This window comes from Aquarana catesbeiana, linkage group LG05, assembly GCF_042186555.1.
Source record: "Aquarana catesbeiana isolate 2022-GZ linkage group LG05, ASM4218655v1, whole genome shotgun sequence".
Classification (NCBI taxonomy): domain Eukaryota; kingdom Metazoa; phylum Chordata; class Amphibia; order Anura; family Ranidae; genus Aquarana; species Aquarana catesbeiana.
The window spans coordinates 199,224,277-199,240,164 of record NC_133328.1 but is presented as its reverse complement, the minus strand read 5'-3'; the positions used below and the strand labels follow the sequence as shown (position 1 = coordinate 199,240,164).

Genomic DNA, 15,888 nt, shown 5'->3' with positions numbered 1-15,888 from the left:
GTTTGCAAGTAGGAGTCGTTTGTAAGTTAGATGTTTGAAAGTAGGGTCCTGCCCTATATACTCAGCAGAAATTTGGGCCTTAGGTGTTGCTGTGGCCACAACACTGTAAGCCCTCACAGGGCCCTGCTGTGAAATATTAGATCAAGAATTGTAATTACATGCCCCTGTTGAACAGGAGCTGAAAAATTAGGCCTTAGGCACTGGTGCTGGTGCCACAACACTGCAACCCCTCACAGACACTCTAGTTGGAACGCAGGAACGAGCCCTGCTGCAAATTATTGCTTCAAAAATTGTAATTACACGCCCCTGTTAGACAGGGGCAGAAAAATTGGGCCTTAGGCACTGGTGCTGGTGCCACAACACTGCAACCCCTCACAGACACTCTAGTTGGAATGCAGGAACGAGCCCTGCTGCAAAGTATTACATCAAAAATTGTAATTACACGCCCCTGTTAAACAGGGGCTGAAAAATTGTGCCTTAGGCACTGGTGGTGGCGCCCAGAACCAAAAATGTTCTTACAAGCTATCAGCGTGATGATTGAGGAGGAAGAGGATAATTACTCAGGGATAGTCACTCAGCATCAGCATAGGCAGTCTTTGAAGGGATCTGAGATTTCAAAAAAAATTATTCGGTTACATCAGCATCAGGTGCTTGGTAGCTGGTGGTGATCCAAGACTCATTCATTTTTATGAAGGTCAGCCGATCGACCGAGTCGGTGGACAGACGCACCCTGTGATCGGTTACCACGCCTCCAGCAGCACTGAATGTGCGTTCCGAAAGAACGCTGGATGCAGGACAGGCCAGTAGCTCAATTGCATACTGTGCAAGCTCTGGCCAGTGATCCATCCTCAAGACCCAGTAACCCAGAGGATTTTCGGTGGGAAAGGTGTCCAAGTCTGATCTTGCCCCTAGGTATTCCTGCACCATGTAAAACAGACGCTGGCGATGGTTGCTGGAACCGATCATACCTTGGGGCTGCGGACCAAAAAATTGTCTGAACGCATCGGTCAGACGGCCACCTTCTCCACCGCTCCTTCTTTGACTGACCGAAGCCTCAGCAACACGTTGTCCAGAAACAGGAGTTTGTAACCTCCCAGTCTCTGGGAACGCGTTGCACAGACCTTTCTGCAAGGCCTCCCGAAGATGTTTCATCCTCTGCTCCCTCTGCGATGGCAAGATAAGGTCCGCAACCTTACCCTTGTAACGTGGATCAAGGAGGGTTGCCAGCCAGTATTGGTCCTTTTCCTTGATACCACGAATACGAGGATCCTTACGCAGGCTTTGCAGGATCAGGGAGGCCATGCAGCGTAGGTTTGCTGAGGCATTCGGTCCGGAGTCCTCTGGGTCACTAAGAACGACATGGTCCGCAGCCACCTCCTCCCAGCCACGTACAAGTCCATGTGTTTCTTGGGACTGATCCCTTAAAGACTGCTGCTGATGCTGAGTGCCAGGCTCCACCTCCATACTGACACAATCTTCCTCCTCCTCCTCTTCCTCCTCGTCCTCTTCCTGTGTGATCGGCGGGCACGCAGGAACACTGTCTGGATAAAGGGGGCCTTGAGAGCTAAGGAAGTCCTCCTCTTCCTGCCTCTGTTCTGCCTCAAGTGCCCTGTCCATTATTCCACGCAGCGTGTGCTCCAACAGGTGGACAAGGGGGACAGTGTCACTGATGCATGCACTGTCACTGCTCACCATCCTCGTGGCCTCCTCGAATGGTGACAGGACAGTGCATGCATCCCTGATCATGGCCCACTGGCGTGGGGAAAAAAAACCAAGCTCCCCTGACCCTGTCCTGGTGCCATAGTCGCACAGGTACTCATTGATGGCCCTCTGCTGCGTGTGCAGCCGCTGCAGCATGGCCAACGTTGAGTTCCACCTGGTGGGCATGTCACAGATTAGGCGGTTCTTGGGCAGGTTAAACTCCTTTTGGAGGTCCGTCAGCCGAGCACTGGCATTATATGACCGGCGGAAATGCACACAGACTTTCCTGGCCTGCCTCAGGACATCCTGTAAGCCCGGGTACCTGCCCAAGAACCGCTGCACCACCAAGTTAAGGACGTGAGCCAAACAGGGCACATGGGTCATTTGTCCCTGTCGGAGGGCAGAGAGGAGGTTGGTGCCATTGTCGCAAACCACCATTCCTGCCTTAAGTTGGCGTGGCGTCAACCACCTCTGAACCTGCCCCTGCAGAGCTGACAGAACCTCTGCCCCAGTGTGGCTCCTGTCCCCCAAGCACACCAGCTCAAGCACCGCATGGCATCTTTTGGCCTGCGTACTTGCGTAGCCCCTTGAACGCCTACGGAGCACCGCTGGTTCCGAGGAAGAGGCCATGGAGGAAGAAGAAGAGGAGGGGGTGGAGGAGAGAGGTGTGTCACAATCAGCATTTTGGAGGCGTGGTGGCGGAACAACCTCCAACACTACTGCACCTTGTCCTGCATCCTTCCCAGCTGCCAGCAGAGTCACCCAATGCGCCGTGAAACTTAGGTAACGTCCCTGTCCATGCCTGCTGGACCATGAGTCAGTGGTAATATGCACCTTACCGCTGACCGCCCTGTCCAGCGAGGCATGGACATTGCCTTCCACATGCCGGTAGAGAGCCGGAATCGCCTTCCGTGAGAAAAAGTGGCGTTTGGGTACCTGCCACTGAGGAACCGCACATTCCACAAACTCACGGAAGGGGGCAGAGTCTACCAACTGAAAAGGCAGCAGTTGAAGTGCTAGCAATTTTGCCAAGCTAGCATTCAACCGCTGGGCATGTGGATGGCTGGGAGCAAACTTCTTTCGGCGGTGCAGCAGCTGGGGCAGGGAAATTTGCCTGGTACAATCTGACGTCGGTGTACCAAAAGCAGATTGCCCACAAGTACTTGGCTGTGACACACCTAATTCTACACCTTCATTCCTCTCACTGCAGGTCTCAGAGAGGACTGAAGGTCTAGTGGGGTTGGAAATCTCAGCTGATGAGGAGCAAGGAGAGATCCTCTTTGTTCTTTGGTGTGGGTCTTTTAGATACGCTTGCCAACGAACTGCATGGCAGGTCAACATATGTCTGGTCAAGCATGTGGTACCCAAGCGGGAGATATTTTGGCCACGCGAGATACGCTTGAGACATATGTTGCAAATAGCAGCGGTGCGATCTGATGCACTCGTCTCAAAAAAGGCCCACACCAAAGAACTTTTTGAATAACGCGCAGAGACTGCAGCGCCCTGCACATGTGGAGCTTTGGGGTGTGATGCAGTCAATGTGCTGCCCTTAGGCTGGCCCCTGGAGGGCATCCTGCCTCGTTGGTGATGTGCTGCCGCCTCCTCCTCCTCCTCCTCCTCCTCCTCCTCCTCCTCTCTCCTATCAGGCACCCACGTTGAGTCAGTGACCTCATCATCCCCTCCCTCCTCATCACTGGAGCAAACCTGGCAGTATGCTGCAGCAGGGGGAGCATGACTGCCAGATTGCTGTCCTTCTTGGGCACCCCCTCTGTCCGCGCTCATGTTACTGCCTTCATCGAGCTCAGTATCGTCATCAGAGCCTTCCAAACGCTGGGCATCCTCCTGGAGCATGTACCCAACACTGTGGTCAAACAGTTCGAGGGAATCCTCATGAGGACATGGTGGAGCTAGGGAAGGAGTCACTGATGACATTGAGCTGAGGGAAGAGGCCGCTGCTTTGCCAGACAAAGCACCCTGGGCATGGGTGAGAGAGGATGAGGAGGATGAGGACGGCTTGGTCATCCACTCGACCAAGTCTTCCGCATGTTGCGGCTCAACATGGCCAGCTGCCGAAAAAAAGGCCAAGCGTGTCCCATGGCCACGTGCTGATGAGGATGCACCGTCTCCACGACCAGCACTAGACACAGAGCCTGCTTGCCCTCTCTTATTGGCTTGTGACTGTCTGCCTCTCCTTCTTGGCCTTCCAGACATACTAATGGCCTGTAGCTGCACTAAGCTGGGATAGAACACCTGTAATTTTCTTCAAGTAGCTTTATATACTGTAACCAGACAAGCCTGCCTGTCAGTAGGAAGATAACAGGAACGGATCTAGCTGAACACTGTGAGCAGGACGCACTGTACTAAATGTAAATAGTCTAGCTGCCTGACCGTGGTACTAATAGGATCAAATAGAACACCTGTAATTTTCTTCAGGTAGCTTTATATACTGTAACCAGACAAGCCTGCCTGTCAGTAGGAAGATAACAGGAACGGATCTAGCTGTACACTGTGAGCAGGACGCACTGTACTAAATGTAAATAGTCTAGCTGCCTGACCGTGGTACTAATAGGATCAAATAGAACACCTGTAATTTTCTTCAGGTAGCTTTATATACTGTAACCAGACAAGCCTGCCTGTCAGTAGGAAGATAACAGGAACGGATCTAGCTGAACACTGTGAGCAGGACGCACTGTACTAAATGTAAATAGTCTAGCTGCCTGACCGTGGTACTAATAGGATCAAATAGAACACCTGTAATTTTCTTCAGGTAGCTTTATATACTGTAACCAGACAAGCCTGCCGGTCAGTAGGAATTTAACAGGAACGGATCTAGCTGAACACTGTGAGCAGGACGCACTGCACTAAATGTAAATAGCAGGAACGGATCTAGCTGAACACTGTGAGCAGGACGCACTGCACTAAATGTAAATAGTCTAGAAGATAACAGGAACGGATCTAGCTGAACACTGTGAGCAGGACGCACTGCACTAAATGTAAATAGTCTAGAAGATAACAGGAACGGATCTAGCTGAACACTGTGAGCAGGACGCACTGCACTAAATGTAAATAGCAGGAACGGATCTAGCTGAACACTGTGAGCAGGACGCACTGCACTAAATGTAAATAGTCTAGAAGATAACAGGAACGGATCTAGCTGAACACTGTGAGCAGGACGCACTGCACTAAATGTAAATAGCAGGAACGGATCTAGCTGAACACTGTGAGCAGGACGCACTGCACTAAATGTAAATAGCAGGAACGGATCTAGCTGAACACTGTGAGCAGGACGCACTGCACTAAATGTAAATAGCAGGAACGGATCTAGCTGAACACTGTGAGCAGGACGCACTGCACTAAATGTAAATAGCAGGAATGGATCTAGCTGAACACTGTGAGCAGGACGCACTGCACTAAATGTAAATAGCAGGAACGGATCTAGCTGAACACTGTGAGCAGGACGCACTGCACTAAATGTAAATAGCAGGAACGGATCTAGCTGAACACTGTGAGCAGGACGCACTGCACTAAATGTAAATAGCAGGAACGGATCTAGCTGAACACTGTGAGCAGGACGCACTGCACTAAATGTAAATTGCAGGAACGGATCTAGCTGAACACTGTGAACAGGACGCACTGCACTAAATGTAAATAGTCTAGAAGATAACAGGAACGGATCTAGCTGAACATTGTGAGCAGGACGCACTGCACTAAATGTAAATAGCAGGAACGGATCTAGCTGAACACTGTGAGCAGGACGCACTGCATTAAATGTAAATAGTCTAGATAGAAGATAACAGGAACGGATCTAGCTAAACTGAATACAGTGTATATATATATATGCAACACCTGGGATGCATATATATACACAATACACTGTAAGTGCAGCTAACTGACTGACTGTTCTGCCTAATCTATCTAACTCAAATCAAATGACACTGTCTCTCTCTCTATCTCTCAGCACACCGGAACACACACTACACAGGGCCGCCGTGCAGGCGGCCTTATATAGTGTGGGGTGTGTACTAAATCCCCTGAGCCATAATTGGCCAAAGCCACCCTGGCTTTGGCCAATTACAGCTCTCTCTACTGACAGCGCTGTGATTGGCCAAGCATGCGGGTCATAGTGCATGCTTGGCCAATCATCAGCCAGCAATGCACTGCGATGCCGCAGTGAATTATGGGCCGTGACGCGCCACACGAATTTAGCGCGAACGGCCCATAACGTTCGCAATTCGGCGAACGATCGAACAGCCGATGTTCGAGTCGAACATGGGTTCGACTCGAACACGAAGCTCATCCCTAGTCTAGACATGAGATGTCATGATTTAAAGATCTTTACATAAACATATACATTCACTTCAACTACAGTGCATGTTTATGTGCAACTACAGTTTATGTATTTAATAGACATTCCTGGCTTTATGTCAGGGGAACAATGATCATTTGGAAAAATCCATTTCAGATGATATATCTTTTTTTATTCAGGATTGGTCATACAGGAGATGACTACAAAGGGTACAGAGTGTTCAATATATGCCACAGTTTCATGCCTGTGGGTAGTCTTACGTTGTAATCAGTCAATACTTTAATCAATCACTGTCACTAACCAAGCTTGAAAACTGGTGTAATTTCTGAGAAATTTGAACTGTTGGTGGCCCTTGCAGACTTTACTTGGGGAATAGATTATTACTATGTAAACTGTCCACAGCAGAAACAAAGAGATATATTTATAATGTTCTGTTAAACATAATCCAAAAGAATGCAACAAAGTTATTAAAATTATTTTTTCACAATAGTCTGAAAAACCAATAGAAAAAAATATATTAATGTCGAAATTCCATCTGACAAACCTTTCAATAAACTGAATATCATTTTTAAATTTAACTAATTAAAAATGATGTAACTGTATTTCTTTATCTTTTTTTATGTAATTTAAAAACAAATTAATTATCATCAAAGCTACATTTTCAGGCTCACTTTTTAATTTTGGACAGATAGAAGCGATAATTCTCTTGTTGATAATAAAGTTTATTTTATAATAAGAAGTAACTATTTATATGGAAGTTTTCAGTGTTATAATGCTATATTTTATGAATTCTTACGCACTTAGAGCCCGCCTGCAATGTACTGTGGATGAGCGACCTCTATAGACAAGCCAATGTACCCGTACGTTGCTGCCTACTTCTAGGTTTAGGGAGCGTACATGCGCTCCCTCACCAGCATCAACTGTGATTGTACACAGCAGGAGCCTGTCATCAGGTCCCAGCAAATGACCTGCTGATCGGCTGTGTACATTTAAAACCCAGCTCTGTGTTCACAATCAACACAAAGCTTTGTACAGAGGGAATGATCTCTGTGCAAAGCATGGATGAGAAAATTAGAGCTCAGTTAATAAAAGCAGCACACTTTACACACATTACACATAGTCAACTACACATTTAACCCTTTGATCACCCTAGATGTTAACCCCTTCCCTTATTAGTGTATAGCATTATCACTTATCACTGTATTAATATCACTAGTAATGTCAGTGGCAGTTAGTCACTCCCCCCCAGCATCAGTTAGTGTCAGATTGCCTAAAAATGAAAAATCCCCTACATACACCATAGTTTCTATCTGCTTTAAGTTTCACACAAACCAATCATGCACTTATTGAGTTTTTTTTTTAATCAAAAGCATGTAGCAAGATACAATTCGGCCAACATTTATGAAGAAATTCATTTTTTAAAAAAAAAATTATTGGATATGTTTTATAGAGAAAGTAAAACATATTTTTTTTTTCCAAAATGTTTGTTCTTTTTTCATTTATATCGCAAAAAATAAAAACCCAGTGGTAATCAAATACAACCAAAAAAGCTCTATTTGTGTGAAAAAAAAATAATATCAATTTTGTTTGGGTACAAAATAACCAAAAATGGCCTGCTCTTAAAGAGGGTAAAATCTTTTGGAGCTGAAGTGGTTATAAAGGAAAATTTTGGTGACAAATAGGTAAAATGTATTATTTTAACTATTGATAAATCTACCCCAAAGTGTAGAAAAATTAGGGAAACATTTCTAAGTATGAAGTAATATGACTATTACAAATTATACAAGAGAATTTCCTTACCAGTACAGTTGGAAATGATCACGGAATGTGATTTACTCTTTGCCCATATGGTTCTGATCACAATGAAATAAATTACACTGTTGAAAAAAAAAGAAAAAAAGGTTGATTTTTATTTAATTACCCCTTTACTTTGTATGCAAGGGAAACTAAAGTGTATTTTCAGTGTACAGTTATTTTGAGTAAATATTACATGGTATAATTGATAGTAATTTTGTTGTGTAATCTTGTGTTAAAACTTCAAAAAAATTGACCCCTTAGCTCCATAATGTAATTATTTCACATTCTTTCTCTGGTGGCTACCTGTATTGTACCTTTCTGACCCAAGATGATGAGATAAAATCTCAGACACATAAAAAGCACATTACTTGCCAGACAGACCAGAGGTGGATATGCATTAAAGTTAGGACCAATGAAAACAAAGCAAATCATTTTATTAAAAATATATACCAAATAAACACCTGTGTGTTCTTAAAAATTATAAATATTACTTAGGTATGCAAACTAGTCAAATAATTATTGTCAAGTAAACTGATGCATGCTGCTAAATTTGGTCTGAGCATCTTGACATCAATCACCTTTGGGCATGAAAGGGTTAAAGTACAACTAAAGACAAAACTTTTTTCAGCTTTGGATAGAGGAGAGGTGGATCTGAATGCCTGACAGATTTTATTGCTGTCTGTGCCCCCACTAGGAAGATTCAGCCTCTCTATTTGTCCTGTTTACCATTATCATTGAAAGTGAAAGTAAAGAAAATCCCATATTTTGAGTTGTCCCAAAAAAACAACAGAGAGGAAACTTTCCAATGGGTACACTAGCTCTCGTGACCTGCGGGTCCCCAAGAGATTTTCTTAATTTGCAGGGATTAACTCTCGCTTCCTGTTTGGCTATGGGACAGGAAGTGAAGATAAATTTCTCCGGTGGGACAAAGATGGCAAAAGTAAACCTTACAGGGGTTATAACCCTCCCTTACGCTATCCAAAATGAAAAAATAAGTTGTGTCTATAGTTCTATAGGAATAAAAAATTAATATTTATTTATGCAAAGATTTAATTTGCTTATTATATTAGATGCAAAAAACAATGTGCCCAGGGGTGGCCCGTCCATTAGGGGCACTTGGGTGCCACCCCCCCATCCTCTCTACCTCCTATATGCAGTGGATAGATTCATGCATACCATGAATCTATCCACGGTCGCTGCGGCCACCTTCTATTCATATGTCTGGCCCCTTTTGGGTCACCGGGCATATTAATTAGAGTGGCCAGGGTTGGTTTTGAAGAACCTGATTAGAGCCATAGGCTCTAATAGGATTCAAAATAGGGTGGACTCGGGACGCAGAGCATTGCGTCTGGAGCTCACCCAGGTGTGTTTCAACAGCAAATGAAAATTTGCTGATGCAACACTGATCCTCCTCCAGGCCAATCGGGAAGCATGTATGAAACCTTCCCGAATGGCCAAAACGCCAGGCGATTCTATTGGATGCCTAGCGCCGGGAGGAGGAGAGAGGAGACACCGCGGAATCTGCTCCAGGAGTGGACACCGGTCACTGGAGCAGCTTTCCCCGAGTCTGCAATGCTCTCACCGCCCGCATCCAGGGTAAGGAGAGCGGGTGGTGTGGGGGGTTGTGTTTGTGCCGTGGGGGGGAGTAGTGGCACTCCATCAGCAGCCCTGGGGGGGTGTTTACCACCCCCCCCAAAAAAAAACACCAGCCGCCACTGTATGTGCTCATTGAGATCTGTTTCTATGCAGGTGTAGCCCAAGTGGCTTTCAGAAGCATTGCATGAATTTTGATTCTGACCACCTTTGTAGCAAAAGTTGTCCAATAAGACAATTATATTTTAATGATTTTGAGATTTGCAATACTGCTTGATCTGGTCACCAATTTGCTCTGATACATGTAGTCATTAAGCAAAGAAAATCTAGCAGTATAACAGAAGTATTTGCTATTGGGCAGGCATTTTGCAATAGCCTAAAATGACCAATATGAGATCAGGGATGACAAAATGTACAGTTCATAATAAAGGATGTATCCAAAGACCACAGTGCAAAGTTTAATTGTGCCTCCTGTGAACTTTACTGCAAAAAATACGAAGACACTGCAGTGGATTTACTAAAGGCAAATAGACTGTGCACTTTGTAAGTGTAGTTGCATTCAGCTCTCCTGACTTCCATCATTCAATCAATTCAATCATTCATCATTCAGCTTATCTGAGGGTTGCAGTCATTTATCGGCCTCCTGGACCAGTGTCACGCTTTCTGGATGACTTCTCTGCATGGCTACCCTATTTTCTCTCATCTAAAGTGCCTGCCATCATGACTTTAACATTCCAATCAATGTTAATACTGATACCACTTCTGAACTACTCAACCTAACCTCCTCTTTTAACCTAACACAATGGACACAAACCACCACTCACTCCAACGGCAACACTCTTGACCTCATATTCTCCCATCACTGCACTCCCTGCAATATCTCTAACACCCCCTTTCCTCTCTCTGATCACAACCTTATCCCTTTCACACTCTCCCTGTCTCCTACATCCCATGCTGCCAACCCACAAACCACTACCCGCAGAAACCTTCGCAACCTCAACCCCTCCCTTCTTCACTCTGCTACTGATGGCCTTTATGACAAAATTGCACCCCTGTCCTGCCCAGACCTAACCACTTCCATCTACAACACCACGTTGTCATCCTCCCTAGACATACTTCCTCCTCTTTCTACATGCAGAACCAGGCCCCATCTGCCACAACCCTGGCAAACGGACGACACCAGAAGTCTCAAGTGACACAGCCTTGCTCTTGAGCGAGCATGGTATAAGTCTAAATCCCTGCAAGACTTTACCCTCTACAAATTTGCCCTTCTCAAATACAACTCCTGCCTCCACACTGCTAAACAAACCGATTACAACACTCTCATCAAACCCCTTTCATCCAAACCTTGTCAACTCTTTTCTACCCTTAATTCCTTACTTCACCCCCCCACTGCCCCCGCCCACCAACTTGCTTACCTCTCAACAGATTGTCAACCATTTTAATAGCAAAATAGACACAATTCGCAAGGAGATATCCAGCATTCAAACTCCTCCCCTACCCAACACATCGAGTCCAACACCACACTCAATACTCTCCTCCTTTTGCCCATTTACCACAGATGAAGTTGATAAATTCCTCTCCATGGCCCACCTCACTACCTGACCCCTGGACCCTGGACCCTGGACCCTGTCCCCTCTCATTTACTGTGACCTCTTCCCACTCTATCCTCAACTCCCTGACACACATCTTTAATCTCTCCCTCTCCTCCGGCACCTTTTCTTCCCCGCTCAAACATGCACTGGTTATCCCCATACTCAAAAAAAGTCACTAGACCCCACCTGTTTGAATAACTTAAGACCCATCTCCCTGCTCCCGTTTGCCTCCAAGCTCATTGAACGCCTTGTCCATGACCGAATGAGTCGCTACCTCGCGGACAACAACCTTCTCGACCCCCTACAGTCTGGCTTCCGCCCACAACATTCTACTGAAACTGCCCTATTAAAACTAACCAATGACCTACTAACTGCTAAAACCAATGGGCACTACTCCATACTCATGCTTTTAGACCTCTCTGCTGCCTTTGATACAGTTGACCACCTGCTCCTCCTCAGCAAATTACACTCCCTTGGCCTCCGTGATTCTGCTTTATCTTGGTTCTCCTCCTACCTATCTCAGCGCACTTTCAGTGTCACTTACAACTCCATCTCCTCCACTCCCCTTTCTCTTTCTGTTGGGGTACCCCAAGGCTCCGTCCTTGGGCCTCTCCTATTCTCACTCTATACCTCTTCCCTGGGCCAATTGATAACCTCCCATGGCTTCCAATACCACCTCTATGCTGACGACACCCAGATCTATTTCTCCACTCCTCAACTCACCCCCTCGATCTCCTCACAGATCTCAAACTTACTGAATGACATATTGATATGGATGCAACATATAAAATGTCCAGCGCTCAGGCTATTGTTGGAAAACAAAATACAACAAGTATAAAAGGTATAAAAGTTTATGGTTTTTAATGAACCAATAATGAGCCAGTGGTTAGCAATAGTCCAAAGTAACAATATTTACTGCAAAAGAACCAGGTTCAGAGGCTCTGTTTAAAAACAAAAAAGCACACGATAAAAACTATTCAAAAATTACAGACTCTTGGTGATGTTGTAAGTGATCAAATAGACATCAAAAAGGTGACAGAGGCATCAAACAGCAGGAGGTTACCACCGGAGATCCATCTAATGAAAGTATACGGAGACTGCTGTGTAAAGTTTACACAGCAGTCTCCTGACACTTTACACAGCAGTCTCCGTATACTTTCATTAGATGGATCTCCGGTGGTAACCTCCTGCTGTTTGATGCCTCTGTCACCTTTTTGATGTCTATTTGATCACTTACAACATCACCAAGAGTCTGTAATTTTTGAATAGTTTTTATCGTGTGCTTTTTTGTTTTTAAACAGAGCCTCTGAACCTGGTTCTTTTGCAGTAAATATTGTTACTTTGGACTATTGCTAACCACTGGCTCATTATTGGTTCATTAAAAACCATAAACTTTTATACCTTTTATACTTGTTGTATTTTGTTTTCCAACAATAACCTGAGCGCTGGACATTTTATATGTTGCTTCCTGGTATGATCTGTTTTCACCAATTACAGTTTGTCTAGCAGCACGGGATATTACTATTATGTTTATTGTAGTTTCTAGTTTCCTGTTTCATCCCTGTATATGCATTAATAATTTTTGAATGGATGGTACAGGCTATACATCTATTTTATATGTTTGTTACATTCTCTGGGTGACCTACCACTGGCGCTAGGTTACTCTTCTCTGTGTTTTTCCATATCGATATGGATGTCACACCACTTCCTCAAACTCAATCTTTCTAAAACTGAGCTTATATTTCCTCCTTCACGGTCCCCCCCCCTGTGACTTCACCATTAATATCAACAACACAACCATTGGTCCCTCCACACATGCCAGGGTGCTGGGTGTAATCCTTGACTCTGACCTCTCCTTCAGCCCCCACATCGAATCACTGGCTAAATCCTGCCGCCTTAACCTCCGCAACATCTCCAGAATTCGACCCTTCCTGACTAATGACACCACAAAGCAACTTATGCAATCCTTGTTTATTTCCTGCCTTGACTACTGCAACTCTCTCCTTAATGGCCTACCCTTAAGCAGGCTATCCCCCTTCAGTCTATTATGAATTCTACTGCTAGACTAATACACCTCACTAACCAATCCATGACTGCTGCTCCTCTCTGCCAGTCCCTTCACTGGCTTCCCTTACCCCACCGCATAAAATTCAAAATGCTAACCATAACCTACAAGGCCATTCACAACATCGTCCCCATTTACATCACCAACCTTATCTGCAGATATCGCCCAAATCGACCCCTCCGCTCCTCCCAGGACCTCCTGCTCTCTAGCTCCCTTGTTACCTCCTCCCATGCTCACCTTCAGGACTTCTCCAGAGCCTCTCCCATCCTCTGGAACTCCCTGCCCCAGTATGTCCGATCAGCCCCTACCCTGTCCACCTTTAGGAGATCCCTGAAAACTAATTTATTCAGGAAAGCCTATCCCACACCCACCTAACTGTCCCCGAGCCAGCCCCATCAAATCATTCTCTGCAGCTATTACCTTTTGTACCAGCACCCCCTCCCTTTAGAATGTAAGCTCTACGAGCAGGGCCCTCCTGTAACTTTTGTATTGAACTGTACTGTAATTGTGTTGTCCCCCTTATACATTGTAAAGAGCTGTGTAAACTGTTGGCGCTATATAAATCGTGAATAATAATAATTCAATCATGTGCAAGTAAAAATGCTGTTTTGTTATTATTGTCCTTTCTTGTTATTAGGTATTCCGTTGTGAATGAAGCTTCACCTCATTTACAAAACTCTGGTGCAACTGCACTTGCAGAGTGTGACTGCATGACAGTCTATTTGCCTTTAGTAAATCCATCCCCATATGTGTTTTAAAAAAACAAACATCCTTAAAATAGAGCTGAAGGCAAACATTTTTTTATAAAATGTTGGGCAAGGTAGGGTTTTAACCTTGCCATCTGTGTCCCATATAGACATTAGATATTCCTGTTGACTTCCTGTTCTATAGCCATAAAAAAAGTGAGAGGAAATCACTCCAAATTAAGGGGAATCCCTGGAAGTCACCAGGGTCACCACAACTAGTGTCCCCATTAAAATATTTTCCTTCTATTTATGTTCTGGTAACCACTTAAAATTTGAGACTTTCTTTTACTCTAACTGATAATGGTCACCAGGATAAATCTCCCTAATGGTCACTCAAACACTAATACAAACCAGAAAGGGGTTCTAATTCCTCTCTACTGGTGATAGGCCAAACGACCCCCTGTTTGGTTTGCACCAGAACTTTGGAATATCTGGAAAGTTAGGAAACTAATAACAAACCCTATTGAAGTCTATGGAACACGAATGTGAAAAATCAAAAGTGCGCATTTTGAAGGCTTATATACAAGCAATTGGGCATACCATGGTTATGGGGGTCCGGGTACTGCTCTGGGGGACATGTATCAATGAAAATAAAAGTTTTTAAAAAACTTAATTCTTAAATGAGCAGTGATTTATTGATGCTTAAAGTGAAAGTATAAAAATAAAAAATTCCTTTCAATATAGTGCCTGGGGGGTCCCCTTAGTCAACGTGTAAAGTGGCACATCTGTATTGTGTATAGAAGCTGCTGCAGCAATAATTGCATTTATAAAGCCCAAAAAATTACATTTTCCCTGCAAGCTTTCTTTATTTTGTGAGCAACGGCTTGGGGAGCCAGTCTGTATGATAAGGGTACAATGTAATGCACTGGGAACAAGATTAGAGTTTTTTTGGATAAAATATGGTGTCTTTACCACAGACTTTGGATTTCTACTTCTGTGATGGGTGCCAGATGTTTTGGAACTACATTTACATTTTACACTGCAGAGTGCATGAGCATCATGGGAAATGTAGTTCCAAAACATCTGGGGTGCCAAGTTTTGCCATCACTGCTATAGAGGTACTCTTGATGAAAGCAAGAATTGGCCATGCTGTCAAAAATTGCAATAATATGCACCTGCCAAACAGGTATAGAAAGATTGTTCTTTGGGTGTCGGTGGAGCCTTCACATTGTAACCCTATAGAGGTACTCTTGATGAAAGCAAGAATTGGCCTTGCTATTGTAATAATAAGCACCTGTCAAACAGGTGCAGATAAATTGTTTGACAGTACATGCCTAGCATCTAAAGGCAAGCTTGTCAAAGCTGCTGGTGCCATAACTTCTGCCTATCCGCCTGCTGGATTCTGCCTCCTTCTGTGAATTTCCAGAATGTGCTGTGCCACAATGGCAGGTTCCCAGCTGCTATTTCTTTTCATGTAAGGCCATTCCAGCTCTCTATAATCACGTGGAAGACAATGTTGTGGCATCGTTGTGCAAGACAGTCAGGTGCAAAGTCCACGTTACTGCTGACACGTAGTCCAGCAAGCATGGGCAGGGATGATATATTTCGCCTTTATAGGATAGAAGTCATAATAAGATAGGAGTTTAGAAACGGACCTTTGCTTACGAGAGATACTAAGTATTTATTGTAGGCGGAGGTCTGTGCCTGAACTCCTATCTTATTATGACTTCTATCCTGGAAAGGCGGTCTGTATTTGCCATTTGCTAATTAAATTGCTGCCTGATTAGCAATCTCCACCATACCTTGCTTTTGCTGCTAGCCCTGCTGAGACACTGCAGTTTGCTCTTTCTTTAATAGAAAGTTCCCCTTTTCATTATCTATTAAGATTATAAGGTAACGTTGCTGACTGTTTTTCGCAGTCTCACTATACAGGCTCATACCTTATTAGCACAGTCCTTACATCCAGATCTTTATCCAAGAATATTTAATAAGCTCCCAAAGAAGCATTCAAATTGCGAAACATGTAGAGCTTTTTCTTGCATATCTTAAAATGATTGTAGTATTTCGTCCCTGCAAATGTTACGCATTTATTGCATACAATATATACTAGAGAGGTCTAGTTAGTTGTTTGCATTGTACTTGCAA

The 15,888-nt window shown here is 44.4% G+C and overlaps 1 protein-coding gene across 4 annotated transcripts in view; it reads right to left on the bottom strand.

The window, feature by feature from the left end:
* NPSR1 (neuropeptide S receptor 1) overlaps window positions 1-15,888 on the bottom strand; it is an 818,655-nt gene that overhangs the window by 277,096 nt on the left and 525,671 nt on the right. For all 4 annotated transcript variants that reach the window (XM_073630480.1, XM_073630482.1, XM_073630483.1 and 1 more), the window contains exon 6: window positions 7,808-7,884. In XM_073630480.1, the coding sequence (XP_073486581.1) occupies window positions 7,808-7,884 (77 nt within the window). The remainder of the gene's footprint in view (window positions 1-7,807; window positions 7,885-15,888) is intronic.